Source organism: Acanthopagrus latus, chromosome 13 (assembly GCF_904848185.1).
Source record: "Acanthopagrus latus isolate v.2019 chromosome 13, fAcaLat1.1, whole genome shotgun sequence".
NCBI lineage: Eukaryota > Metazoa > Chordata > Actinopteri > Spariformes > Sparidae > Acanthopagrus > Acanthopagrus latus.
Window position 1 is genome coordinate 25,436,725 of NC_051051.1, and position 24,934 is coordinate 25,461,658.

The 24,934-nt window shown below is 43.4% G+C and overlaps 1 protein-coding gene across 3 annotated transcripts in view; it reads left to right on the top strand.

Annotated features, from left to right (window-relative positions):
• sgcd (sarcoglycan, delta (dystrophin-associated glycoprotein)) overlaps positions 1-24,695 on the top strand; it is a 281,116-nt gene extending 256,421 nt beyond the window's left edge. For all 3 annotated transcript variants that reach the window (XM_037120242.1, XM_037120240.1, XM_037120239.1), the window contains 3 exons: positions 1,697-1,769; positions 15,004-15,127; positions 20,403-24,695. In XM_037120242.1, coding sequence (XP_036976137.1) covers positions 1,697-1,769; positions 15,004-15,127; positions 20,403-20,588 — 383 coding nt within the window. In that variant the 3' untranslated portion in view covers positions 20,589-24,695. The remainder of the gene's footprint in view (positions 1-1,696; positions 1,770-15,003; positions 15,128-20,402) is intronic.
• Positions 24,696-24,934: the final 239 nt, after the last annotated feature.

The window sequence follows — 24,934 nt, forward strand, 5'->3', positions numbered from 1 at the left end:
GGACGGATCACAAGATGAAAACTGAGGTGAACTGTTCCACTACAAAGTGATCCGTCCTCCACGCCGCCTAACCGTCCCCACCGCTCGACAGTTGCATGAGCGGTGAAGTCGCTATTGAGTTTAATTTTGCCACTAAACTGATGAGAACTGAGTGACAGATCCATATGGTGAACACGGAGCAGTTAGCTCAACATCTGACGTGTCGTTTGAAAACATAATGTAGATCTAAGAGCTTTTATTTCTGTAAGTTAACTCACAGCGACCTGAACAGCTGCATCAGTGTCAGTCATCGACACTTTTGCTGCAGTTTTTCTGGTGCTGGTTTGGTGGTTCTGGATCAGGAAGGTGACGTACTCGTTCTTAATGCCGCCAACAAAGCTCTCAGACTGACATCAGTCATGGGAGACGAGGGCCGAGGCCTGGACCAGGATTATATATCTGGACCACATCGGTGCGCCTGCATTTTCAATTTGATGTTGTCCATAAGCTCTGACTGCCTCTCATCATGTTTCTGTCCGGATGAAGTAGCATTCTGTCGATCGTTTGCTTCCTCCTGGTGTCAGGAGTGCTTTCAGAGGAATTTAAAAGTCTGTGTGTGTCAAAATGACATATTAACCAGCTACGGAAAAGCATAATGTATTTTTCTACTCTACGCTACCTTGAACCTGTTACAAGACCTTCACTCAGGACTGGAGCTAAATGCTTGTTGCATGTGACATCATATTTTTATTTTTTTTTCTCTGTCTATCTCACTCTTGAAAACTTGTGTGTTACGGAGTGAGAGGCGTTTGGACTCCCAGCGGTGCCTCAAAACACATTTAGTCATAGCCATTGATCTGCCCCCGATGCTTTGTTGATTTGGTGTACCTGAATGCTTCGGTTTACTTGAGCTGAGCTGCAGTATTGGCACTACAGTCAATCAGAGTCCTAAACGTGTGCAGACACACAGCTGAGCCTGCGCTGCTGCTGATTACACATCGTGACATAACAAATGCTTTTTGAGTTTCTTATATTAACCACCAGCGGCCAATAATACACGCATTTGTCCTTTTTGACACTATCGGCGAGTCAGAATGTGAACATGTTGTGATGCAACACATACTCGAGTGTCCGTCTTTGTCTCGTGGTGAATGTTTCATTCTACGTTTCATAAATAAACGTAAAACTTCACATCTCGCTTGGATGAACTCTCCTGACTGTTCAGTTGTTTCTGACGTTACTGGACCAAATGTTTCCGATACCGGATCCTTTCACACCACATCGTGCTGTTGCATCTTGTTTAAGAGTCACCTCACTGCCTCCAGGAGGTCAGGAATAAAAATGCGACCTGGAGTTGGAGTCTCCAAACAGCAGGAGACAGTCTGCACAGTAAGCAGAGCATGTCTCTGAGTTCACGTTGTCTCGAACTCTCGGCGCTGCTCTGAGCTTCTGAAGCAGAAGCTTTAAATTTATTCTATTTGCTTTCATGATGAAATAACATTTTCATTTTAAAATCACCCCTGTGATGTTCCCGTCCGAGGATTTTTCCTTATCAGATGTGTGTGTGTTCAGGTTATCGGCGAGGCGATGGGCCGCCGTGCACGCTGACTGGAGCCGTATAGATCGGAGGAGTCTCAGAGATTATGTCCATTGATCGGACAGGAGGGGTTTGTGCTTTCAATTGACGGCCGTCTGATGTTGTGTTCTCTGATTTCAGGGGCCGAAGGAGCCGTGTTCAGCAAATCAGTGGAGACGCCGCACGTCAGGGCCGAGCCGTTCAAGGAGCTGCGGTGAGTCGACAGGACATGGATGTGTGCAGTACATACATACATACATGAGTGTGCACAGGCAGGTGTAAGCGAAGTCTTTACCCCTCCCAGTTTCTAAATCAACACTCAGATGTTCATCGAAAACCAATAAACATCAGAGCAACATCTCTTGTATCAGCAGGAAATGAATGTGAGAGGCATAACATGAGAGAGAGGACTGAAGATAAGCAGGGAGAAGATTTATCTCAAGAAAGATGGTGGAGAGGAAAGAGAGGGAGGAGAACAGACACCAGGAGAATGGGATAAAACAAACAAGATGGTGGCAGGAAGAGGTGAAAAGAAAGCTGTCCATTCAGGTGAAACAGTGACCACTGGGAACAAACTGATCATGCATACACAGTCCGCTGAGAGGTGGATTATGCTGCAGGGGCGGGTTGACATTTACAGAAGGTGTCGAGTGAGAAATGTATTTTCTGATGATCTAAACTGTTTTTCTTTCCCGTGTTTCTGACTTGAGAGCTGGTGAGGAAAAGTTTTGCCAGGATAATCCTTCATTTCTTTTCCACCTGTGAAATCATGAAAAAGGAAAAAAAAAAAAAATTTCAGCAGAAAAAAATATTTTCATTGTTATTTGTCAGGACCCTCCAAGAAATATAAGCAATTTCTAATGTTAATGTTTCTTTTTTTTTTGACTTGACACAGTGAAGGTTTTGGTTTTAAAACGACTCGGTTAGGTTTGAGGAAAGACAACCTTGTTAATGTTAGAGGATCTTGGCTGGTTGGAGAAAGACAAGTAGACTTTCTTTAAGCAGGAAATCAAACTGGCGTCACAGCCTGATGTTCTGTCGACTCGTCCGTCACCGACCTTCTCCTCCCTCTGTTGTCTTTGTGGCTCTGTAATGTCTCCAAACTTTGCTGGCAACACAAAAGCTGTAATTCTTATGCAGATTTGTGGCTCGTCAGTTAGACACAAACAGCTGTTGTTGTTTCACATTTGCTGGAATAAATGATGTTGTCCTTTTTTTTTTTGTTTCCACTTTAAATTCACCAAATTGTTATCATCAGCTGTCCATGGAGACAGTTTCACCAATTACAGGTCAACCAAAATAGCAATTTTCATGACAATACTGAGTCAAATCAATGTGGCTACTTAACACGATGAGTCTAGAGGGGTTTTGCCAGCAGCTCTCCTGTGGCTCATTGTGTTGGTTTTTATAGCAGATGTCCCGTGTGATTCCATGTCAGGAGTCTGTCAGCTGTGTTTTCAGATTAATTAGTTATAATCTACTGCTACAGTAACTCCTGCTGCACACTTAACCTGCTCTGAGGTTAAGTTTGAGATAAAATGTGTAAAAATGCCGCCGTCTGACCAACCAGCTCTCTGGAAAATGGCATCATCGTTCATAGAAGATCCCGTGGAGTGTTTTTTCTCTCAGAGTCCATTTGATTTACTTTATTTATTTTATTGTTAGCTCTTCACTTATTAAATGTCCCACTCTGCTACCAGGAGACTTGTTCATGTTTGTGATTGGTCATATAATACAAACACAAGCTACAAGCTAGAGTGTTGTTCCTCTGAGCAGCATGATAATGGGTGCAGCCAAGACGAGTCGAGCTCGGACAAACTGTACAATAAACCTCCCAGTTCGACACTTGGTAACGTGTCAGAGCTGTGTGTGTGTGTGTGTGTGTGTGTGTCAGATAAATGTTCAGTTCTTGGCAAAAAAAAATCAATGCAGCCCACAGTCTCTATTTACCCCGCGGGAGTGAATATACACAGCCACGTTTTCAGACCTGAGAGTTCGATAATCACGAGGCTCTGGGTGGGATATCAGTGGTCAGGTGTCACATTTCATCAGCTGTCAGACGGGAATCAGTCAAATTTAGCTGTGACAGCGGCGCCATCACCCTCCTGTGTGTGTGTGTGTGTGTGTGTGTGTGTGTGTGTGGCCAGCCGAAGATGTCTCCTCGGTGTAAATGTCTTGTTTATCATCTTTCTGCCGCCTGTGCTGTCAGATGTGATGACAGTCAATCAGAGCAGAGAGACAGAGAGAGGGACAGAAAATGAGAGACAGAAGAAGAATACAGAGAGGGAGCTGCGGCGCTGAGAGGGGGAGAACAAAATGAAATCTGTATTTGTCAGCAGTAATTATCATAATGCAAATGTCAAACCTCTTGACTTCCTTCACTTAGTGAGTCAAACACTTGTTAACCTCACGCTTGTGTCTCCGCTTGCTTCAGCCTCTCTCAGGACTGAGTCGGCGTGTATAAACCGACTGATTGACACCTCCGTCACTCTCCTGCTGCACCTGTTAAATTCAGAAACTTCATGAACTGAAATTCTCCCGCGCAGATCCGCCCACCATCAGTCTCACGGGAGTCGAATCACCTGCGAGGGGCGTGCAGGGAGCTTTAACTCCTGAACAACACGGCCTGCTTTAATGCAGTAAAGTCAACGCGTCTAATGTCCCTTTATTTGTCAGCAGGATGACTTGAAAAACTCCTGAACTTCCACCAAACTTGGATGGAGGATAAGTCACAGCCAAGAATAAGACCACATTAACTTTCAGTGTGAATCTGGAAAAGAGGGACAGATCCAGGCATTAGTTCTCACTTTCTGGCATTTGTCGACATTTTGATTAATTTCTCAGAGAATGACAAATGGATCCCGACAAAAACAATCAGGTGTATTTCGTTGGAGTGAGGACAGTTTGAAGTGGAGCCAAATCCAAATCTGGATCGAGGGAAGTTGGATTGGTCTTAGTTGAACTGAAGGAGGCACGCAGTGTTCTTCTAGTTGAAGAGAGATTGCAGAAATAGGCAAAAGATGCAAATACATGTTCTGTCCCATCCGCAGCGTCAACAGAACAGACTGAATGTTTTGCAAGATGTGTTAAACGTAGCTTTTCCTGGTACCCCTCACCAGTCACTGTCACTGCTTACAGCTGTTGCTATTGTTCGTTGCTAATTTGCAGAAGCAATCTCAAATGTGAAAGAGTAACTTGGCAACACCGTCTGATTTTATTCGACTGTATTCAATCAGCACATTTCCGCACAAGGCCGTCGTCTCGCTGACATTTTCTTCAAATGCTTGAAGTAGGATGACGCTCCTTGTTGTTCTCAGAGACGCAGAACCTTTTCTGCACCTCGGCAACGTGCGTCAGTTAAATGACTAACTATTCTGAATTACTCACAGATGCTCTTGAAATAGGATATTATGTGAATGTATCCTTGAAAAAAATGTAGTTCCATTCGAGGAATCTCTGCGCGTTACATCCGCCGTCATCGTGAGCTGCCGTTTATACGCCGATGAGTCACAACAAGAGAAGGACTAATGATGGATAACACAGTTCATCTTGGTACAATGCATGGTTCTGATGTGACACCTTGGGTCCTGGCATCCAGAAAGTGCTGCAGGCTTAGTACAAACCCCCCACGGCAATGGTCTTCCCGATTTCCAGTGGCCCCAATTCAACGGGACAATGTGGCCTCGCCACGACCACTAAACCTGCTCAGGAATGGCCTGAGAAACAGGCCAGAATAGATAATTCCTCGGATCGAGTATCTGTGCCGATGGAGGAATTGGCATGGGATTGGGCCGGGCCCTCACTCATCATCGAGGCTCGGACAGAGGGCCTCTGGGAGGTGCACCAGGCCGATGGCGTCTGATCCTTTAAGTCCTGTGAGTTGCTGGGCGTGGCCTCCATGGATCGGACTCATTGCACTCGAATGTTGATCTGACGGATTTGGAGGCCGGGTCGACACCTTGAGCTCTTTGTGTCAGGACTCATTATCCTCCAAGGTTTCCCAGCAGAACATTGAATTGTAACTAGAGGATCAAATGTCATTCACTTAACCTGTAAGTCCTTTAAATCCTTCGGCTGATCGATGTATAGCCAAGTAATTTAGATTTGGTTCCTCGAACACGTACATCTGTTTGAGCCCTGCACGGAATTGAAAAGACAAATCAGACTGAAACACTTGAAGTCAGAAATCTTTGTCCTAAAGACACAGGAACATCCCAGCTAAATCCTACCTGCAGTCGATTCTCAATCGGAAAAACAGATGTAAAATGTTCCTTAGAAAATTGTCCCATTGTCGAGGTGACTGCTTCGTGACTGGTCTTTACGTCTATACAGCACGCTGACATTCTTCGATCGGAACTGAAAGAGAAGCTGGAGATGGAAAGCGGTGGAGAGACTGTGAAGTGAAAATAAGAAAATCTAGAAAAGACGGAATAAAAGAAAGATGACAAAAGTACAAAGTGTGAAGATTAAAGAACAAGAGGGGGTGAGGAAGAAGGAGACCGGCAAAACAGGAAAGAGAAAATAGAATGAAAGAGGGAACTTTTGTGTCAAAGGGAGACGAAAAAGCACAAGAGTAGAAGTGAAATAAGACGACACAAAGAGAGGGAAAGAGCTTTATGTGACAGAGAAGAAACGCTGCAGAGACGAGTGTGATGGGAATTAGGGGGTCGGGTAGAGAAGGACTTAGATGACAAATATCAGTATTTCAGTGGCGTGTGCACCGAGATGAACTGTGATTCATCAATCACTGCTGCTTTCCTTTCAAAATCATCATTTCAAATAATAAAACAAGTGAAAAAGTCTCCTCAGCGGTGCACAGATCATTTCTGAGCGACGCGCCAAAGCCCCTCATCATGTGATCGTCCGTATAATTTAACAGTCAGAGTCCACAGCTATGTGTTTTTTCTTTTCCTCTTCGCCCCAGGTTTGTGCATCTTTGGTGACAAGCAGCCAATTGAGAATGAAATATGGCACAAACTATCCAATTATGTCAGAAAAAGGGGAGCGAGCTCGCTGGAGCATGGCTAAAATCTAATCTTACTCTAATCTCTCCCAACCCCTTGGCAGGTAGCAATCGAGGATTCAAATCCTATTTTGGGATATCACATTAACCCCCGACACACACACACACACACACACACGCATCCGAGCCGGAGCTGTCAGTTTTTCATCGTAACCGTAACCATCATATCCATCTGCGAGGTAATGCCTTGTCAACAGGATGTGTCCTTGCATCAGACAAACGCCTTTGTGACAGTAAAATGGCAGCGTGGGTGAATTTGATAGTGCACTTTGATTTATGTCCTGACCAATTCAGAGCACAGATAATGAGAATAAATATGAAGCAATAAGAAGGAGAGTGAATGTGGGAGGAAGAAGACGCCATGGAAACCGCAGTGAGAAGAAAAGCGAGGTTTGTTTTGTTTTTTTTAAACCAAGGTGAAATAAGATGCGAGGCGGCTCACTTCCTCCCAGCAGGAGGAGGCGGGAGACAAGCTGAAAGTTTTTACATCATCACAACTTTGATAGAGTCACAGAAACTCTTTTCGACTAAGTTTGTCCTTCAACTCTTCCTTTGTGGACAGTTTGTAGTTGGAGTGTTAAATAGCTGAGATGGATGGAAACACACACAGCAGGAGGCAAAGTTCAGTTAGCACTGGACAGAAGCTGAAAATGTTTACAATAATCTTAACAGCCACAGTGAAGATTACGGTGTGAAAAGTGGGTGAAAAAGAAAAAAAGTCTTTTCAAATCGATTTGGGATCTTCTGTTACAGTCACGGTAAACAAGACGAGGACCCAAATGCAGACAAAACACAGGGAGGCAGGACTGGGGAACAAAAGACGAGCTTTATTTAACAATAACCTGAACATACAAAAACCAACGAATCCAGAAAAACTGGAAAACAAGACAAAAAGACAAAGTGGCAAAAAGAAAAGGGGCGAACACAAAACAAGCTGACAAAGACATGAATACACACACACACACACACACACACACACACTAAAGAGGGGAGGAGGTGGAGTGAGGCGGGAGAAGGACAGGTGACGGAAGGAAACAGAAAAACAGGAAGGAGAAAAAACCACAGATAGGGAGGAACTGAAAAGTGACACACAAGTGTACAGTTTCAAAATAAAACAGGAAACGCAAAAGAACCAGAATCATGACATCTTCCTGTTATGTGAATAACACCAGATGAGCTGCATGGAGCCATATTTTTATCATTTAAATATCTTATCTGTGACAAACAAATATCAGCAAACACTGAAATGTCCCTGAGGTCAGACCCAAGAAGGTTCCAGCCAGCAGAAAGTAATGTTAGCATTTTGAGTTTCTGTGAACCACAGATACATCAGCGGTTGACATTTATACCAAATGTGACGCATCACGTTCACATTACGTGCTTATTAGCAGACTTTGACATCAGAAGGCGTCGGCCCTTATTACAAGCCAACAACGCTGCCAAACAGCCGGCGTCTGAGGTTTTGAGTCAGGATGAGTCCTGTAACAGTCTTACATCACCTCCAGGCTCAGTATCAATACTTGATACAAACACAGCCTTCCTTAAACAACCTGTAAAATCTTCCTCATCTTTTGAATTTAATGACAGAAAGGTAGAACTCGTGTCCTCTCAGGTCACACTGTTACTGTCCCCAGCAGCTCCTGGACATCACAGGACTTCTAATGATGAGAGGAGAAGCCATGACACTGCAAACCACCCTGACCGCTGCAGATCACAGATTCACTGATCGCCGCCTTGAGCTCCTTCTTCTCTTTATCCCTCTCTACATCTTTATATCCCTCTTCATCCTCAACCCACCCTCTTCTTCTTCTTCTTCTTCTTCTCACCTCAATTACTTGGCCTTACTTCGTCCCCTCCTTTCTAAGCCGGCTTTGTGATCTTCTTTTCTTCCCTCGTCTTCCAGCCCTCTTATCTTTCTGTTGTCCCTCTTTTTGTTTTTGTCATAAAAGAGGAAAGCAAGTAAATTATGAAGCCGTATTCCTGCCCCCTTATTTTTCATCGTAATCTCCCCTTCGCGTTCCTTCCCCTTTAATGTCACAGCTGCTCCTTTTCTTCTTCCTCCCCTCGTCCTCCACACCTTCAGCTCTCACCGAGCTCAGTAATTGTGAGGATGGTCTGTTCCCCAGCGGAGTAGTTTGGGTTGCCCGCTCAGCTGTCCACAAAGCCCCGTGAAGCAATCAGCTGCGCCCGTATCGTCCGAGATTGCCATTTAACCTGTGATTTGCTGCGTGGCACGACTGCAGCCCACTGTGACTCATATTTACAACTCCAAACCGCTCTGACGGCCGCGTACGCACCACACAAGACGCCGTGGCAGATAATTTGAAGAAAAGGCGACATCGCCAAGGACATAGGAGTCACACGCAGAGCAGGAAAGCCGCCCACAGGTTTCAGAATGTGCACGTTTACAATTCCTGTTCTGTCAAAAAGCTCCAGTCATTTCCGTTGTTATCTTTGTTAAGGAGGGTGATACGGGGAGGAAGCGTGAAAAGTTATTAACCTTTGATCCCGGCTGCAGATATGAAATGCCGACAGAGAGAAGAGGGGATAAGAGGATGTGCAAAAAGTGGAAAAAACAAGGAAAAAGAGGAGAATGAAACTTTATTGATTGCTGTGGGGAAATGAGATTGTGGCAGCTATAAAAGTAAAAAGTGACAACAGGGAAATAAAGATAAAAATAGAAAGCAGAATGAGAAAGGAGCCAGTAAAGAGTGTACGTAGGTAAATACGTGACATCAGCTGATCAATAGACGAGATTTGAACGACTCATTGTGATTTTATGCTGCAGTTTTGGTTACGTCTAAGCAACAAAACTACGTGGTAAAGTTTGGGAAAAGATCATGCTTAATGACATTCAGTCTAACATTAGTGACCTAAATCGTAATATGAATTCAAGATAATAATATAGTGTCACTATATTTCATTCATCCTTTACTTAAAGCTGTGTGTGATGCAAATCCTTATTTGTTAAATCTAGATTTTTTTTCTGTTTATATTGGAGAGAGACAGAAAAAAGAGCAAAGGAAATGGAAAAAAATAAAATGAGACAAAGTTTCAATTCACACGGACAGCGAAGAGGAAATGAACAGGAATATAAGCCGGAGAGAGAAAATGTTTCATTGCCAGACTCCCTGAGGAGCAACCTGGGAGACGGAGGGTGGATGAGCGAGGCGGGAGGTCTCTGGGAGGAGTAATGGAGGACTTACTTTACCACAGACGGTGAATAACTCTCAGTTCTGTCTAATGCTGGAGAAACTTCTTCCTCTTCATCTTCAGATGTCTTTACCAGGCTGAAGAGTTTTTAACCTTGACGCAGAGCCACCGAGTTCAGAGATACAATGCGTCAGATTTCAGCTGATGATTCCTGATCTAGCTGAGGTGAAACTTCAGATCCTTTCTGAAGCTCTGAAGCCTTTTGTTTGTTTTCAGTATTCTCACCACGACGTCCTTGGGATCAATTTGTAACTCTCTTGTTTTCACAAAGTCTGGTCATTGTTCGCTTAATGTCCAGATACAAGTTTTTTTTTTTTTTTTAAATTGCGCTGCCTCTAATCTCTTATTATTTTGCCCTCTGGTGGCATTGGATAGTTTGAATACTAATGGAAAGTGTCAGTGATGTTGATGCCGGCGGAAACAGAAACAAACAGAAGCAGGGTGACGGAGAGAGAGAGAGAGAGAGAGAGAGAGAGAGAGAGAGAGAGACAGAGAGATCCGTTCTGATGCGTTCAGAGCGATGAAGTCAAGATGATGTAAACAGCTCCAATTTAACTGAGCGCTTGTTTTTCTAAAACAAATCAACAAGTGGAACGATGAGGCGTTTGATGATGTGTGTTTAATTAATCACCATCTGACACACACTGTAGATGGTGTGTGTCGAGGCTTGATTGTCTGTGTGTGCAGACACACTTGGAAACTAACCCACTGTCCTGATCAGTGGCTGTTTTTTGAGAGTAACCTGCAGACACATGTAACTTTTCATTACCTCATTACACGGACATGGACAGTATGTCGATCCAACACTCAGAGGCCCTCTGAAGAGAAACACTGTGGAGAGGTCAGATCATCAAATGTTCTGGAAAACGTCACGTTTTGGCTTAAAATACGTTAATGTCTCGTCACCACATTTACAACCACGTTGTTTCTGTTTTCCTCTGAGGCAGAAACTACCAACAATGCAGGATAAAACACGAGTTTGTTCATCGATTCAGTCTCTAATGGAGACGTGGACGCAGCTAGAAATAATGCCAGGCTGCCAGTCTTGACTGGAACATCAGACAACCTACATTTTCCTCGGGAGAGCTGGAGACAGAACAGCATCGTGACAGCGAGGTTTACAGGGAATCAATCTAAATGCAGATGGTGTCATTATTCGAGCTGTTACATTGTGAAGTCAACATTTATTTTGAAATTATAGGTTAAAGCAAATAACTGGCCTGTTGTCAGTATAAAGAACTGTCAGCTCTCCGCCTCTCTTGAAACTCTCTACAACGACATTATATCACATTTGTGGTGCCGCTTCTGTTGTACAGTTTTATCTCAGAGTAAAATAAGAAGGCACATTTTTGTTTTATCATAATAGAGGCAATCAGACAGAAATGACAATGTAACGTCTTCTCTTTGCCCTTGTTGTCTTTTCCTGTGCTTCATTTCCATTTCATGACACGACTCTGCCCGACTCGACTCACTTGGATCCGTTCTCTGTTGGGTTTCCATCGCCAAACATTGTGTAGAGTACCTGGTATTTTTTCATTTCTATCACCTCAGTCAAGTAAGCCGATTGGATACTGAAAGATGGCTTGAAAACCACACTTGCCATCACAGAGCGACCGAAGTCACCTCGTCTTCACAAAACAGTCTCCTCCATTTTGTTCCTGTGTTTGTGTTGCGTTGAGGATGTCGTGGCGGTTTAACATGGTGAAGTTATTTCTGTCACCTACGCTGACAGAGGACTATCTGCACTGGGAAAACAAAATTGAGAAAACCAAAAAATGAGCCATGCCTGGCGTGAAACGAGGCTTTACGCCATGAAGAGGTTGTTCGGGGGTGTCATCCAAACAGCTTCACGGTGTCGTTCAGCCTTTTAGCTCTTTACATTTTCATCCTCCATCTTGACGTATATCCTCTAACCTGAGTTTGAACTCAAACACAGACAATCGTGATGAGTTCTTTAAACTGCTTCATCGTGCAGCCAGCGATGCACTGCAGCTCCTCTTCCTCTCCTCCTCTTGTGAGGAATTCAGGTCAGTACCCTGCGACTTTGTTCATTAAACCTGCCGGGAGCAAATTCTCAGAGCGACACCAGCCGAACTGCAGAGGATTACATTTGCAACAAGACAGTCTGGTTCCTCTGCTGCTCTTATTTTTCCTACTTCCACTGATGCAACTCGTGATGTTGCCTCCGCCACAACATTTTACTTCATCCATCGATCTAAATCACGATATTTTCCTAAACCTCACCCAGTAGTTTTGGTACTCGGTCCAGTTGATTTCCTGTTTTATGTTTATCCTCGTGTGTTTCTTTACTTTTCTTTCCACTTCCTGTCTTTGTCTGTTTTCCTGCCTTTCTCACACCTGTGTTTAATTTCTTCATTCCCCTTTCTTGTTCGTTGGTTTGTGTGTTTTTACTCTCCAGATCAGTTCCCCATGACTTCATGTTCGTCCTCTTCTGTTCAGTTGTCTCATTGCCAGATTTTAGTTGCCTCCCTTCTGTCAGTCAGATTATTGATCGTTTGACTTCAGCTGTCATCATTAGAGCTCGCTTTTGGTTCTATATATTTTGTAGGCAACCGGACTTGTTTCAGTTACTTTTCGCTTTTTGTTACAGTACTAATTATCATTTGTCTTCTACTTTATCAATTGTGTGTCCTTAGATCCTCGAATCCAGTGAGTAAAAACTTGCCAAATTGAAAGAAAAAAACCCTTTGAGTACTTTGAACAACACTGCTGGAATGACTGGCAGTTAGCAAAGGCCCTACATTGATCAAGATTGATTGATCCTGCATGTAACTCATCCGTGAAGCCTTAAATTTGATTACGGATTATTTGTGGGTAATGAGAACGTTTCCTTTTGTATCACACAGCAAACAAGTTGTATCAGGACGTGTTTGACTTCCTTTGCCTCAGATCAGATGTCGATGCTAAAATGATTTGTTTTGCAGCCCCACCACAGAGACTGTGACCACTGGGCCTGTTTTTCTAATCCATCCATGGAAGCAGCAAACAGTAGAGTGACAAAACAAACTGCAGAGATGCCTCCACTGATCCTTTTTTTTTATTTCAGTCGTCGAGCTTGTGTTCCCCGTTGGACTAAATAAACCTATCCTGAAACCAACAGAATTTTCTCCGAAAGCAGATATGACACTTATTCATAAACATGAGGAACAGTAGAGCCGATGATGGACGTCAGGTTCTGTATCTGTGTATATAAACAGAACCTTTGATAGCTGCTGCACACAATCCTCCAGCTGTGTGATATCAATGAAAACCGTCCCTGTGGAGGAAAATATCACGTATTTCATCCTGAATCGCCGTCGTGACAGGCAGACAGGAAGTCTACAGAGACCTTCTCTGCAGGTCTGAGTCCACTGAAGCGTTTTGACACCTGCTTCGCTGCCTCCTGTAAAGATGGGCTCGTGGCTCCAAGTGGGTTTTGTCAAGATGTGAAGAGGAGTGGGCTGATTTTTAATCCTCATGCACATAAAAAAAAAAAAAAAAATCGTAAGCAGCCGCGGCGTGCAGGTGGGCTGCAGTGTTCAAGTGTCGGATTAACTCAATTTACACTCCATTCATGGTGTGTGTGTGTGTGTGTGTGTGTGTGTGTGTGTGTGTGTGTGTGTGTCTACTTTTTGTGAGGACCAATTTGAGTTTTAGACTTCAACATTTTAAGGGGCCAATTTTGGATGTTACGACGGCGTCTAGGAGTGCAGGTACGAAACATAAAAGTGAAAAGGTCTCTCCCTCCTCACAGAATACTGAACACTGAGGTACATTTAAAGTGAAATAATTGATCACTACAAAAAGGTGAACAAAGCAAATTAACCAGCATAATTCAGGCTGAACCAAGGACAACACAACAAACAAAAGATGCGACCTGAAGGGGAAACAAGACAACAGTAGTTTTTACTAACCCTCCGGGTCAACACAACACTTGCCTACGGTTAGAAAATATTATGTGCCCACTGATTCTTCCAGGTCTCGTCAGCTCACACATGTAGGTAAAACATGCAAAACTATTTATTCTGGCGACTCGGCGGCATAAATACATTGTGAACTGTTCCTGTTGCAAACTTCTCCAGACCACGTTTTCAGACAGCTCATTTATTTTTAGTTTCTTTTGTTTTGCCCAAAACTGTTGGTAGTCAAGAAGACATTCATTTCTGGAGACTGCAGATATCACAGTTCTGGGTGCATCCAACACGACACGATGCCTCTTGGAAACTACTGAAAAACTGAACATTGTCGAGTTAGTACTGAAGACTCGTTCCACAACTGCAGCTTGGCTAAGAGTCGACAATTTGCAGAGCTATTTTTGTAATGTAAGGGAACGTTTCCAAACGGGAGACCATGTTGGTCCGGTTTGAAATCCCATGGCGTTCGTCCAATCAGGTGCATCCAGTGTTTGTGCCTGTGCAATGCCCCTGTGGACTTGAGCTATAAGGGTGCATGTGTGTGTGTGTGTGTGTGTGTGTGTGTGTGTGTGTGTGCGTGTGTGTGTGTGGTGCCGAACGGAACGTAAAGGTTCTCCAAGGACACATTAACCCATCCAAACGAGTGCCTGTAGGGAGAAGAGAGAACACCTGGAGCTGCAGCAGCAGAGAGTCAGAGAGTCAGACAGCCAGTGAGAACTGCACTGCAGCCAGACTCAAATAGCCCTCAGGTGCGCCAGGTTACACTAATGATCCACCTGCAGAGAGAGCAGAGACGCAGGTGACTCACTCAGCAAACACAAGACGACACAGCACAGCTCGCTGTTTCTGCTGCAGCTGAAAGCATCAGACAGTGTGCTGATCGCAGCTTTGAATCTTTGTCTTTTCATATCTCCAAACTGTTGGTGAAAAGCAGTGCAGGTTTTCATTACCTGCACAGTGTTTGTGTTGTTATTGGTGAAAGTGATAAAAATCTGCGCTCTCACTGTCAGGATGACAGATTGCTAAACTCGTCTAATAAACATTCTCCTTCGCAATCGAGCCTTTTGTTTTCAAGACCTTGTTACATTTTAATTAGTCTGTTTGACAATTACATTTTTTGAGAATAAGGAACAAATTAGGATTTCTAACGAGGTTCATAAGGAAGAATAAACAAACCGTGGGTGTGTTCACATCTTTCCAATCTTTTGTTTGCAGCTTCGTTAGTTTTCCTACTCGTCCAAACATAAAGCAGAAATATTTATCACTAACGGAGCTGCTCTGCCTTTATCTGCTTCCAGGCTGGAGTCTCCCACTCGCTCCCTGCTGATGGAGGCTCCTAAAGGCATCCAGATCCTGGCAGAGGCCGGAGACATCCAGGCCATCTGCAGGAACGAGCTGCGACTGGAGTCCAAAGACGGAGAGGTGTGTCAAACTGCATAAACTGCAGGATAATACAGGACAACCAACCTGCTTTATTGACTTTGATAACTTGGGTCTATAGTTTGGGAATAATCTCATTGTACTGAACACCGAGACATCTCCAGAAATTAGTGTGATGGATCACTAAACTGTCAGTCACACAGTTTGGGGTAATCATTTTACAGTTGTCATTCTCCAAACTGTCTTTTTTTTTTTTTTTTAACTGTTCCAGTCCAGTTTTACTTACTGGACTTCATGTAGTTACACATACAGAGTGAATGTCATAGGAAAGGAAAGCCAAAGGGGCCAAAAATAATAAAAACTTTACACAAACAAGTGAATTTGATATAACAGACAAAGCTCAGTGTACAGTTTGTATTGGGTGTACTCATGCCCAAGTGTTTTTTTTGTTTTGTTTTGTTTTGTTTAATATATTTAGTTATTAACAAGTTTCATCCTCTAAGACGAGTCCTGTGACCATGACAATGAGTAGAAACAACAGCCGGTACTATAAAATTTACAACAAGGTTCTGTTGATCCAGAATCAGTTGATAGAGCTGAGGTAGAACCTGAAACTCAACCCGATCACCGAGAACAATGTCAGACAAGTTTATATTTCTTTAGTTCCAACGTTCTTCTTGCACGAGGCTGCGCTCGTGATCTGGTTTGTTGTTCAGGCGCTTGGTTAGGGTTTGGAAAGAGTCGCGGCTGGAGATCTCCCAAGAGCTTGTTAAAAAATGCCATTTTCTGTCCCGAGGTCTAATATGGAAACACAGACTTGCCCCTCACTCTTCACTGGCTGACATTTTATCCTGACGACTAGACTGTTAAAAATACAGCCACTGTGGTCTGTTAACGAGCATTTTTTGAAATTAAAAAATCAAGTTTTGTAGTCAGTAATGGACTTTTTGTCCATGGACGATATTTTGACCGGTCTAAGTAGTAAAATTCAGAAAAAGTAATCCAACTAATGCTGGCTAAACGGCATCTCGCTGCTGTCCGGAACATTTCCACAGATGTAATCACACTATAAGATAATGAGTCATTAACAGAGCTGCTGTTAAGAACTGAGATACAGCCAACATTGTTTGAAACAAACCCTTCATTAGGTTGTTTATTTGATGACAGAGAGAGCTGAGACGCCTTCATTTGTCCGCACACTGAACTCATTATCTTAGTTAAATGCTGTCGTGTTACTTCGGTCCTCCCACTCTGTTCTGGCAAGTTGAGAAAATTAACTTTTCTTGTCCTCCGGCCATCCTGGCTGATGGAGCCTCCATCTCAATTCAATATTTTCTCTCGTCCAAACTTATTTTTAGCAAACAATCCAAACAATAGTCAGCTGCCTCAGCCAACATGGACCAGCATTTAGCTTATTGGCTGGTGGCAATTTCCCACATACTGGCCGTCCACCAGAATCTGCTCGAGCCTCGCAGAGAAGCAGGAAAAATAGAGGACAGAAGTTGATTGTTTGTCTCTGTCTTTTTTCCTCATCTCAGCCAGTTCTTCTTTAAAAACGTTCCCATCCATCTTTTCCTCCTCTCCAGTTTCCTGTCCGTTCATTTCCTCCTCCTCCTCCTCCTTCCTCTGGCCTCTTTCTGTCTGTAACTTTGTTATGCACCATCCTTTTTTTTTTTCTCTCCTCCTCGCTCATCCACTCCTCATCCTCACGCTGCTGCTTCCTCCCTCCTTTCATCCTTTCCACCCTTCTCCTAAATTCCTCCAACCATCCCCCGATTCGTTACACACATCAGTCCTCGCATTCATCACGGTCGGCTGCGCTGATAAAAGGATTTCCCACCTTACGTTGCGCCAGTCATGTCATGTCAGATCTGTTAAAATCAGCGGGGGAGGATTAGGGAGAAGAAAGTGTTTAAAAGTTTCCCACAAAAAAACAGTTTCATACATTAAGACAGGCTGCTGATATGAGACGGACGAGCAGAGAGCGGCGGTCGGAGGGAAGGTGCCCTTGGATTCAGCTCAGTCCAATTAAAAGTCCCCACGGCGGCGGTCTGAAGCCACGCCCACGCCCACATCTTTGCCGCAGTTGTCACGGATGTGTGGTCGAAAATGAGGCCGTTGAACTCCTGATGGTCAATTCATATAATTAGAATCACGTTCTCACACTCCATTAGTGTTGCAAATGTCCATTTGTCAAACCTTTGTCTTACACACTCTCTCTCCTCGGGACCCGCCAGAGCAATTACAGAGCGGTTTTGGTCATTAGACACCCACAAACCACACGGGCAGATACAGAAATAGACTCACACACACACACTTGGTATAGAGAGTGAAACACTGTGGGCTCCTAAAGTCACACAACACACACTCCATCGTACATGCACATTTCTCCCAGTCTAATAATCCGTCTTGCCTCGCCAAAAACAACCTTCTGACCGTGTGCAGCAGTGATGTACCGTCACACAGCCACACTAAATCACTACACCTACCCAAACCCAGCTGTGATGCATAAAACTCAATCCTAATCTCCACATTCACAGACTTTGAGCTGCCTTCCCACTAAATCCACGATGGGTTCAGTACGGTCCAGCTGTCAGATCGTCAAGTGAACTGTTGTTTAATCTTAAAACACATGACTTCACTTCACGAGTGTGTGAGGTGTTGGAAGAACCTTTTCCTTTGTCAAGGTGGCCGTGTGCCACAGTGATGCCAATGTAAACCCTGATGGTAACATTATTCTGAATCCATCACATTATGCAATCAATATTCACTGCTTAATGATATGTTGAAGCACAAAACTCAATCTCTGACTGAGTAAGGCCAAAATAAAATGACTCAAACTAGCAGGGAGCAAACAAATGTTGCAAGTACTGCACCGATCCAGTTCACACCATGTCACCCTCTCACACAAACACAAAGCTGGAGACAGTTTGTGTCTGTTTCACTATATTTCCCTTACATGAATTTCTCCTTAATCCCAGGTAAATTTTAGTTTATATCGTTATCAGCCGACTTCAAATCGGTTGAGCGGTGAAAGGTCTAAGTCTAAAAAGTCTAAAACTCAAAAATCCGAGAACTGTTTGCACAAACTAGCTTGAACATGCTGCTTTACTTTGTGTCAGCACCTTCAGGATGTTTGGGGACAAAATGAAAAATCTAAAAAGAATCTAAAATCTATTCATTTGTATATAAAAAAAAAAAGAAGATAGTTGGTCTTCCTTTACCTGTCGAGTCTGTGTGTTTTTGTCCTTCACACTCTCAGCTTGACACACACATGAAGATCATCCACACACACACACACACACAGAGCTACACACAGGGTCTTGCAGCGTTTCACACAGTCTGCCCCTCGTGGTGAAAGATTTGTTCAACAGCAGCTGTCTGAGGAAGTCAACTGAGACTGCTTTAAAAAGTGTTCCAGGTCATTTGGTTGTGATGCCTCCCCGAGGCGCCTGGTAATGGCTCCTTTACCTTTTTATGGCTGGAGAGCTCCTCCTCCCCTCGGCCAGCGAAACATCAGGCATGTAGGAGTCCCAGGAGGAGTGGAGGAGGAGGAGGAGAGGGCAGAGAGATGGGATTCATGCAGCAGTGGCTCGTGTTCGTGCACAGCCAGAAAGACAGGGTTTTTTTTTTTTGTTTTTTTTTTCAATCAATGTGGGGTTGGAGGGGGTGAAATGAGTGGATGAGTGGTTCTGTGTTTGTTGGGAGGTGGCAGAGGGAGTTTTCTGGAGTTTTGTTCTCTTTTTATTCCTCAGGAGACGAGACGAACGACCAGGGAATGAACAGAGAGCAGAGAACTTTATCGTGTCTACTTGTTTTCTAGCTGAATAGGTGTTTATTTATTTATTTTTTCTTTTAGATTTAGATTCGGTCTTTTAGATTCAAACGTGTATTGTTATTTCTCACTCACCATAATTTGCTGATTGGTCTGGAACATGTCTGACCGTGCACAGCTCGTTCAGTCTCCACTCATGAAATGTGAAACGTGCTTTGCACAAGTGGAGCATGTATTCTGCACAAACATGGTTTTGCATTTTCATGGTTTAATATGTGATTCCATATAATCCTATGGGATTATGTTATAAATCCACTGGGATACATATTAAAACACAGTGGTATTAAATGTGAAACCAGTTGGTATTACAGTCTAATGAACGTGCAGAGATCTTCATTTATCACATTCACATGTGAAACCACTGGGATTACATGTGAAACCTGTTGGATTATATGTTAAATGCAAATTCCCATGACAAACCTGTGGGATTTCATCTGAATCCTGTGGGATTACATGTGACACCGCTCATAAAACCCATGTTAAAACCAAACTTAAATCTCCACATGTGCTCCGTATGTCGCCGCATGTGAGCACATGTTGCATCATGTGTCGTCACGTGTGTCCACAGGGTCGAGGTTTTAATCTAAAAATGCATTCTGGCATTCAGAGACTAACTTTTACCCTTCATCTCATCTCCTGCTTCAAGGACTCAAACTGATGACCTTTAGGTGACAATGGTGCTTCCACTGAACTATACCAAGTGCATTCTGGGTGACTTTTACAGTGAATCTCCCTCCTCCATGCATTATTGTTCCCACTGCGTGCTTTAAATCCAACACATGACCTTTATCATTCACTGCACTCGCTCATCTGTTGTCACCGTGCACTGAATGTCCTCGAGAGTTCACTGCAATATTAATGGAAGAATCTTTAATACACGAGATGTGATGTCAGAGAGATTGAATAGATGCTGCTAGATATTCAATACCTCGCCTACTTAACATTCTGTGCGACCGACGGTGTGCAGCGTTAAGGTGTTGAGAGCCACAGACGCTGTTTGTGTGATGAGGTAGAAGTCCTGGGAAGAAAAATAAAAGCTAGGCTAAGGAGAGCGGGTGAAGAGATTTGCTTTGAAAGCAATTAGAGGGAAGAGACGCGTGATTCAGCGAAGGTTAGCCGAGGTAAAGATGAAAAGACAAAAAGAGAGTTTTTTTTAACCCCAAAAGAAAGAAAACAAGCAACTCCTCCAGGCTGAATGACTGTGTGGAGGTCCGGCATGCTGTGCAGTTTGTGACGGTTGAGATGTCAAACATCCAGACCATCAACAGAAGAGTCCCGTCCAGCCGGCTTCAGTCCAAACACATTCATTTACAATCAGCGAACCAGAAACTCTACTCAGTGCAGTCTCTTCCTTTAAACAGCAACTGCACCATAACTTCTCTTTCTACATGTGTTTTGTGTATAAAAGGAACAATTTAAAGTAAAACACTGACTGGTGACCAGTTTTCCCAGTCTCACCCGTTTCCTCTCCCTCTGTCCCAGATCTCTCTGGACGCTCGGAGGATCCGTCTGATGCGGCTGCCCGAGGGGAAGGCCTCCACCAGCTCCTCGTCCTCCGGGACCAGGCAGACTGTCTACGAGGTTTGCGTTTGCCCCAACGGGAGGCTCTTCCTGTCCCAGGCCGGCACCGGATCCACCTGCCAGATCAGCAACAATGTCTGCCTCTAGGACTGGAAACATATGATTATAAATAAACACACGGATAATCCTGACAGACAGACAGACAGACGGGCAAAAAAACAGACGGATGTAAACGTATCGCCTGCCTCTCGGACTGATTCACAGCAAACAACACATACAAAGACTGCCAGAGCTGATGGATATATATATATATATACAATCATAGATACTGTGCACACACACACACACACACACACACACACACACACACACACACTGACATTTAGGCTCAACCGATATGTTTCAACAAGCCAATACTGAGAATTTTGGAGTGAAGCTGCTGTCAGCTGATATTTTTGCCAATATTTCAATGCTAAAAAAAAATATTTTCTCCCTTAATTTTATATATATCAGAGTGTTAAATCCTGTGAAAACAGCATCCACAGTGTCATGGGACTCTAAAAAAAACTCTCCACTCATCTCTCTGAGATCTTTATACGTACAGTACTTGAGGAGTTATGAGGCTTTTAACCTGAATGACAGAAATAAAGGGAAGAAAAATGTGTTGCATTGTCGGTTTTAACAACTTTTTTAATACAACAGAGGTCAGAAAGGAACTTCAACCTCCATCGCACTGGGAATATAGGACTATAGCTGGCTGATATACTAATATTTAATCAAAGGACAGTATTGGTAATATATCGGTCTGACCCTAACACACATACAGATGCATACACAACAACCACACACACTGCTCAACGGAGCCGACTGCTAAAAACCGAGAGGAGATTTACGAGAAGATATGCTGATCTGTTCCTTCTCTATCTCTCGAGTCAGTACCAGAATCACTAGGGTGGTCACCCATGGCAACAGCCCCCGACACCCCCCCACCCCAACAACCCCATCTCCCGTCCTCTTCTTCTTCTTCATCTTCATCTTCTCTTTTTTTCCCTCTACAATTGTTACTGCAGCTGAGATGAAGACAGCATTTCTACTTCACTCATTGGTCATACAATATTTCAAAGTTATCCAGACCTACTATAAGATCTTAACTAAACAATATTCCAATATTCTAATCTGGCTCAGGATCTATAAAATGGGATAAGGGACATGAAGACTTGCCGCTTGGACACTGGACTCCAAAATTAATACAATTTTCCCAGCCAGCATATTGGCTCAGCTATTGTGGCTAATGACACGTTCAAGTCCTGCTTCTAGGCTCTGTAAAACAAATTATAGATATAAAACCTTCATGAAACCTTCAACTTATTATATAAATGGTGATGACTGATCATGTTTGCAGTTTGAGGTATCCTGTAATACCTGTAGTTTGAACATAAGTTTGAAGAAAAATGGTAAAAACTAAAAAATATGTTTTTCTTAAAGATAAATGTCATAGTGTACGGTTCGGCTGGTGTGCACTCCCCTCGTGCTCCAAGCATTTTGTTTTTCTAGCAGTTTTAAATGGAAAGATGTCGCACTGCTTTTTCCTTTGATTACATTTAAACCCCCGGCTGCACGCACAGTTTTCTCCCACATGCTTTTAACAACGCGTTCTTGAAGCTGTAGCCTGTAGCGACTAGTATCTTTGTGATCTGGACCTAAGAGCGACCGTGTGGCTAAAATTCCAACTACACTTTACACTTTCTTTGTTCAAGCCCTACATCTAAATGTACATCATTGATTTAGTCCACAAAATGTTCAGAGAAACGTCACTCAAATTAGCTTCCCGATGCTTAATGCTAACTGTACTTTGATGTTGGAAGGTGTTACTGTGGAGATGTCGCCCAGGTTTTGCACAAACATCTATCTCTCAACCGCTGCTCTGTTCGATCTTCTTTTCTTTCTTTACATTACAAATCTCTCGATTTTAATCGTAAAGGCTGTTTTAATTTCACATGAAGACTGTAAGTGTTTGCCTGCATAATCCCGTCCGTGTTTCCTCCGACAGCCCTGACAACAAGGAAAATTATAAAACAAGTCAACATCCTCTACAGGACCTTCGTCAGAAATGTTCGATGTAAGCTGCTGGAACCTCGGCGGTGGTCACCCTACCTGTTTCTTGCACTGGGACATTTTTTTAAAAAAAAAAAGGACAAACAAACAAACAAACAAACTGTTGCGAGCCGCTCTGTTGAAAGAGGGGAACTGTGCCTGTGCCTTATGTCGATGCACTTGTGGCAAGAAGAAGCACATCACACAGACTTTCTTTGGCATCAACGAGTAACATGATCTCTGATTTCAGTTCAGTTTCATCCCATCCACAAACCTCCCCTGGTGTGAATGCAAAGACCTTCAGCCGTGTCCGCCTGTAGCGCCCCCCTGCTGTCAACACCTGACTCTGCACAAGGATGAGGCGTTTTCTTTTTTCTTTGCTTATTTACCACTTTAGCCTCCAGAGTTTGGGCTGAAATTCTCATTACTTTGCTTTTATGATCAAATACTCTGTGTGAAAACATGTATGTGTGTTTCTGTTGATGTTTGAAGTGATGAACATGTGATCCTGTGGAGTTTAACAGGCAGGTTACGCCACTGATGGGTCTGATTTCCACTGGGTATCACAAACCACTCGGCCAAAGGCACCTAGTTTCTACAAGATGTTGCCACAGAAGATCATCATGTCTATACACACTTAACAGGTTCAGTTTGGGTGTGTGAAGACAAAACACATAGGTTTTCTATTCACCCGCTGTCCGCTCTGTTGTAGCTCCTGTTTCAAGGCGCCCCACCCAAAAAGCCCAGTCTGCTCTGATTGGTCTGCTCTCACAGGCCTGAGCAGGCTCCGCCCACCGTGTTTCCTCATCAGCTCTGCATGTGTTTTACCACCATGTCCATGCCAGATATTCTAGAGAGCGATAAACATTGCAGTCCTGAGTACTGTTGCCCGTTGGTGGCTGCCCCCCTGATCTGAAGAGTAGAGCCACTCATTTAGCTCCACGGCTAATTAAGCTAATTAGCTACAGTACATCTAGCTAGCTTGTAACGAGTATACTGATGCCTGTTGTCAGTTACTTGGTGAGTAATTTTGGCTCTGTGGATCTGCTGTGTTGTGCTGGACGTCAGTCCAGCCTTCATTTCTAAAGTAACTTTAGAGACCGTCGCTCTACATAAAACCCGTCCCGACTCCCTCACAAAGAAATACAGTCAAGCATCATTGAACACCTCTGAGCAGATCATCCACAGACTTGTACAGACCGTCAGTAGAGATGAATAAAGTTCCTTTTTGTCACGCTCATATATCGCCGATAAAAAAAGGGATTAACACAAGTAGATTGCAACAGATTGTTCTGTGGAGACTCTTTTATTGAATCTTTAAGATTCAATAACTTGCCGTGTAAAGAGTTGAAGATCTTGTCTGATAATATCCAGGAGGAACGAGATCTTTTGGCCGAGTGTTCTGTGAGAACTCCCGAACACACTCATAGTAGCGCACAGCCTTTATTTTTTATTCTCTGTTGTTTTAAAGTGTCGCATCCTTTTTCAGGAGTCAGGTGTGCCAACCTCCTCTCTGTCTCAGCTTCTCTGTCGCTGTATATTAAAGGACTCTGAGAAACATTTCACAACAAAATTGAACCTATCTGATGTATCTGTTTTTTGAATACGTGTACACGAGAGAAATACAAATTTTTATACGGTTGTATATGTAAATAATGTACACATAACCGGCCCGTCGGCGCACCTCAGATGATTCACGCCGACGAAAGAGGAACCGAGCTGTTTTGCAAAAGGGAAAACCGTTTTTTTTAATGTACATCAGTCTGTGTTTTTATACTAAAAGGGCAAAAAAAAATAATGTAAAAGGATATTCATTGAGTTAGCATGTACAGCAATGTATACGATGTTGGCCTGTGGAGAACAAGCAGGTTTTGTTTTTTATGCCTTCTCCTTCCTGTACCCGCCTCTCTCAGATGTTCCTCACAGACACTCACCTTGCTTTTTCTTTATGTTCCGCCGCTGTAGTTCTGTTGGGCTCGAGGTCTTTGCATTCTCTCTCTCTCTCTCTCTCCCCAAGTGTGCTGTGTGTAAATTTGTGCTACTATGAGTGAGCTTTTGTTTGGTTCATCTGCTCCACAGAACGTGCTGAACGGTTTCTCAGAGAAACAAAACACAGAAACCAGAAGATATAAAGGAAATAAAGCAGAGAAGGAAATGATGCGGTGGGGTTTATGATTGGATTCACACAGAAACACGCAACACAAATCCACAAAGAAATCAATCAGATCCAATCAGAATCATCAGATCATGGAAAATATTATCAATCAGACATGAAGTTGTGAAAAAATCAACTTTGCTGTTGGATATATGGAACATTTTCACTGATTTCACAAGTAAGACATGATTGTTATTCAGAGATAAAGATCAAATCTGTAAAAGTCTCGCAGTCTAAACAATCC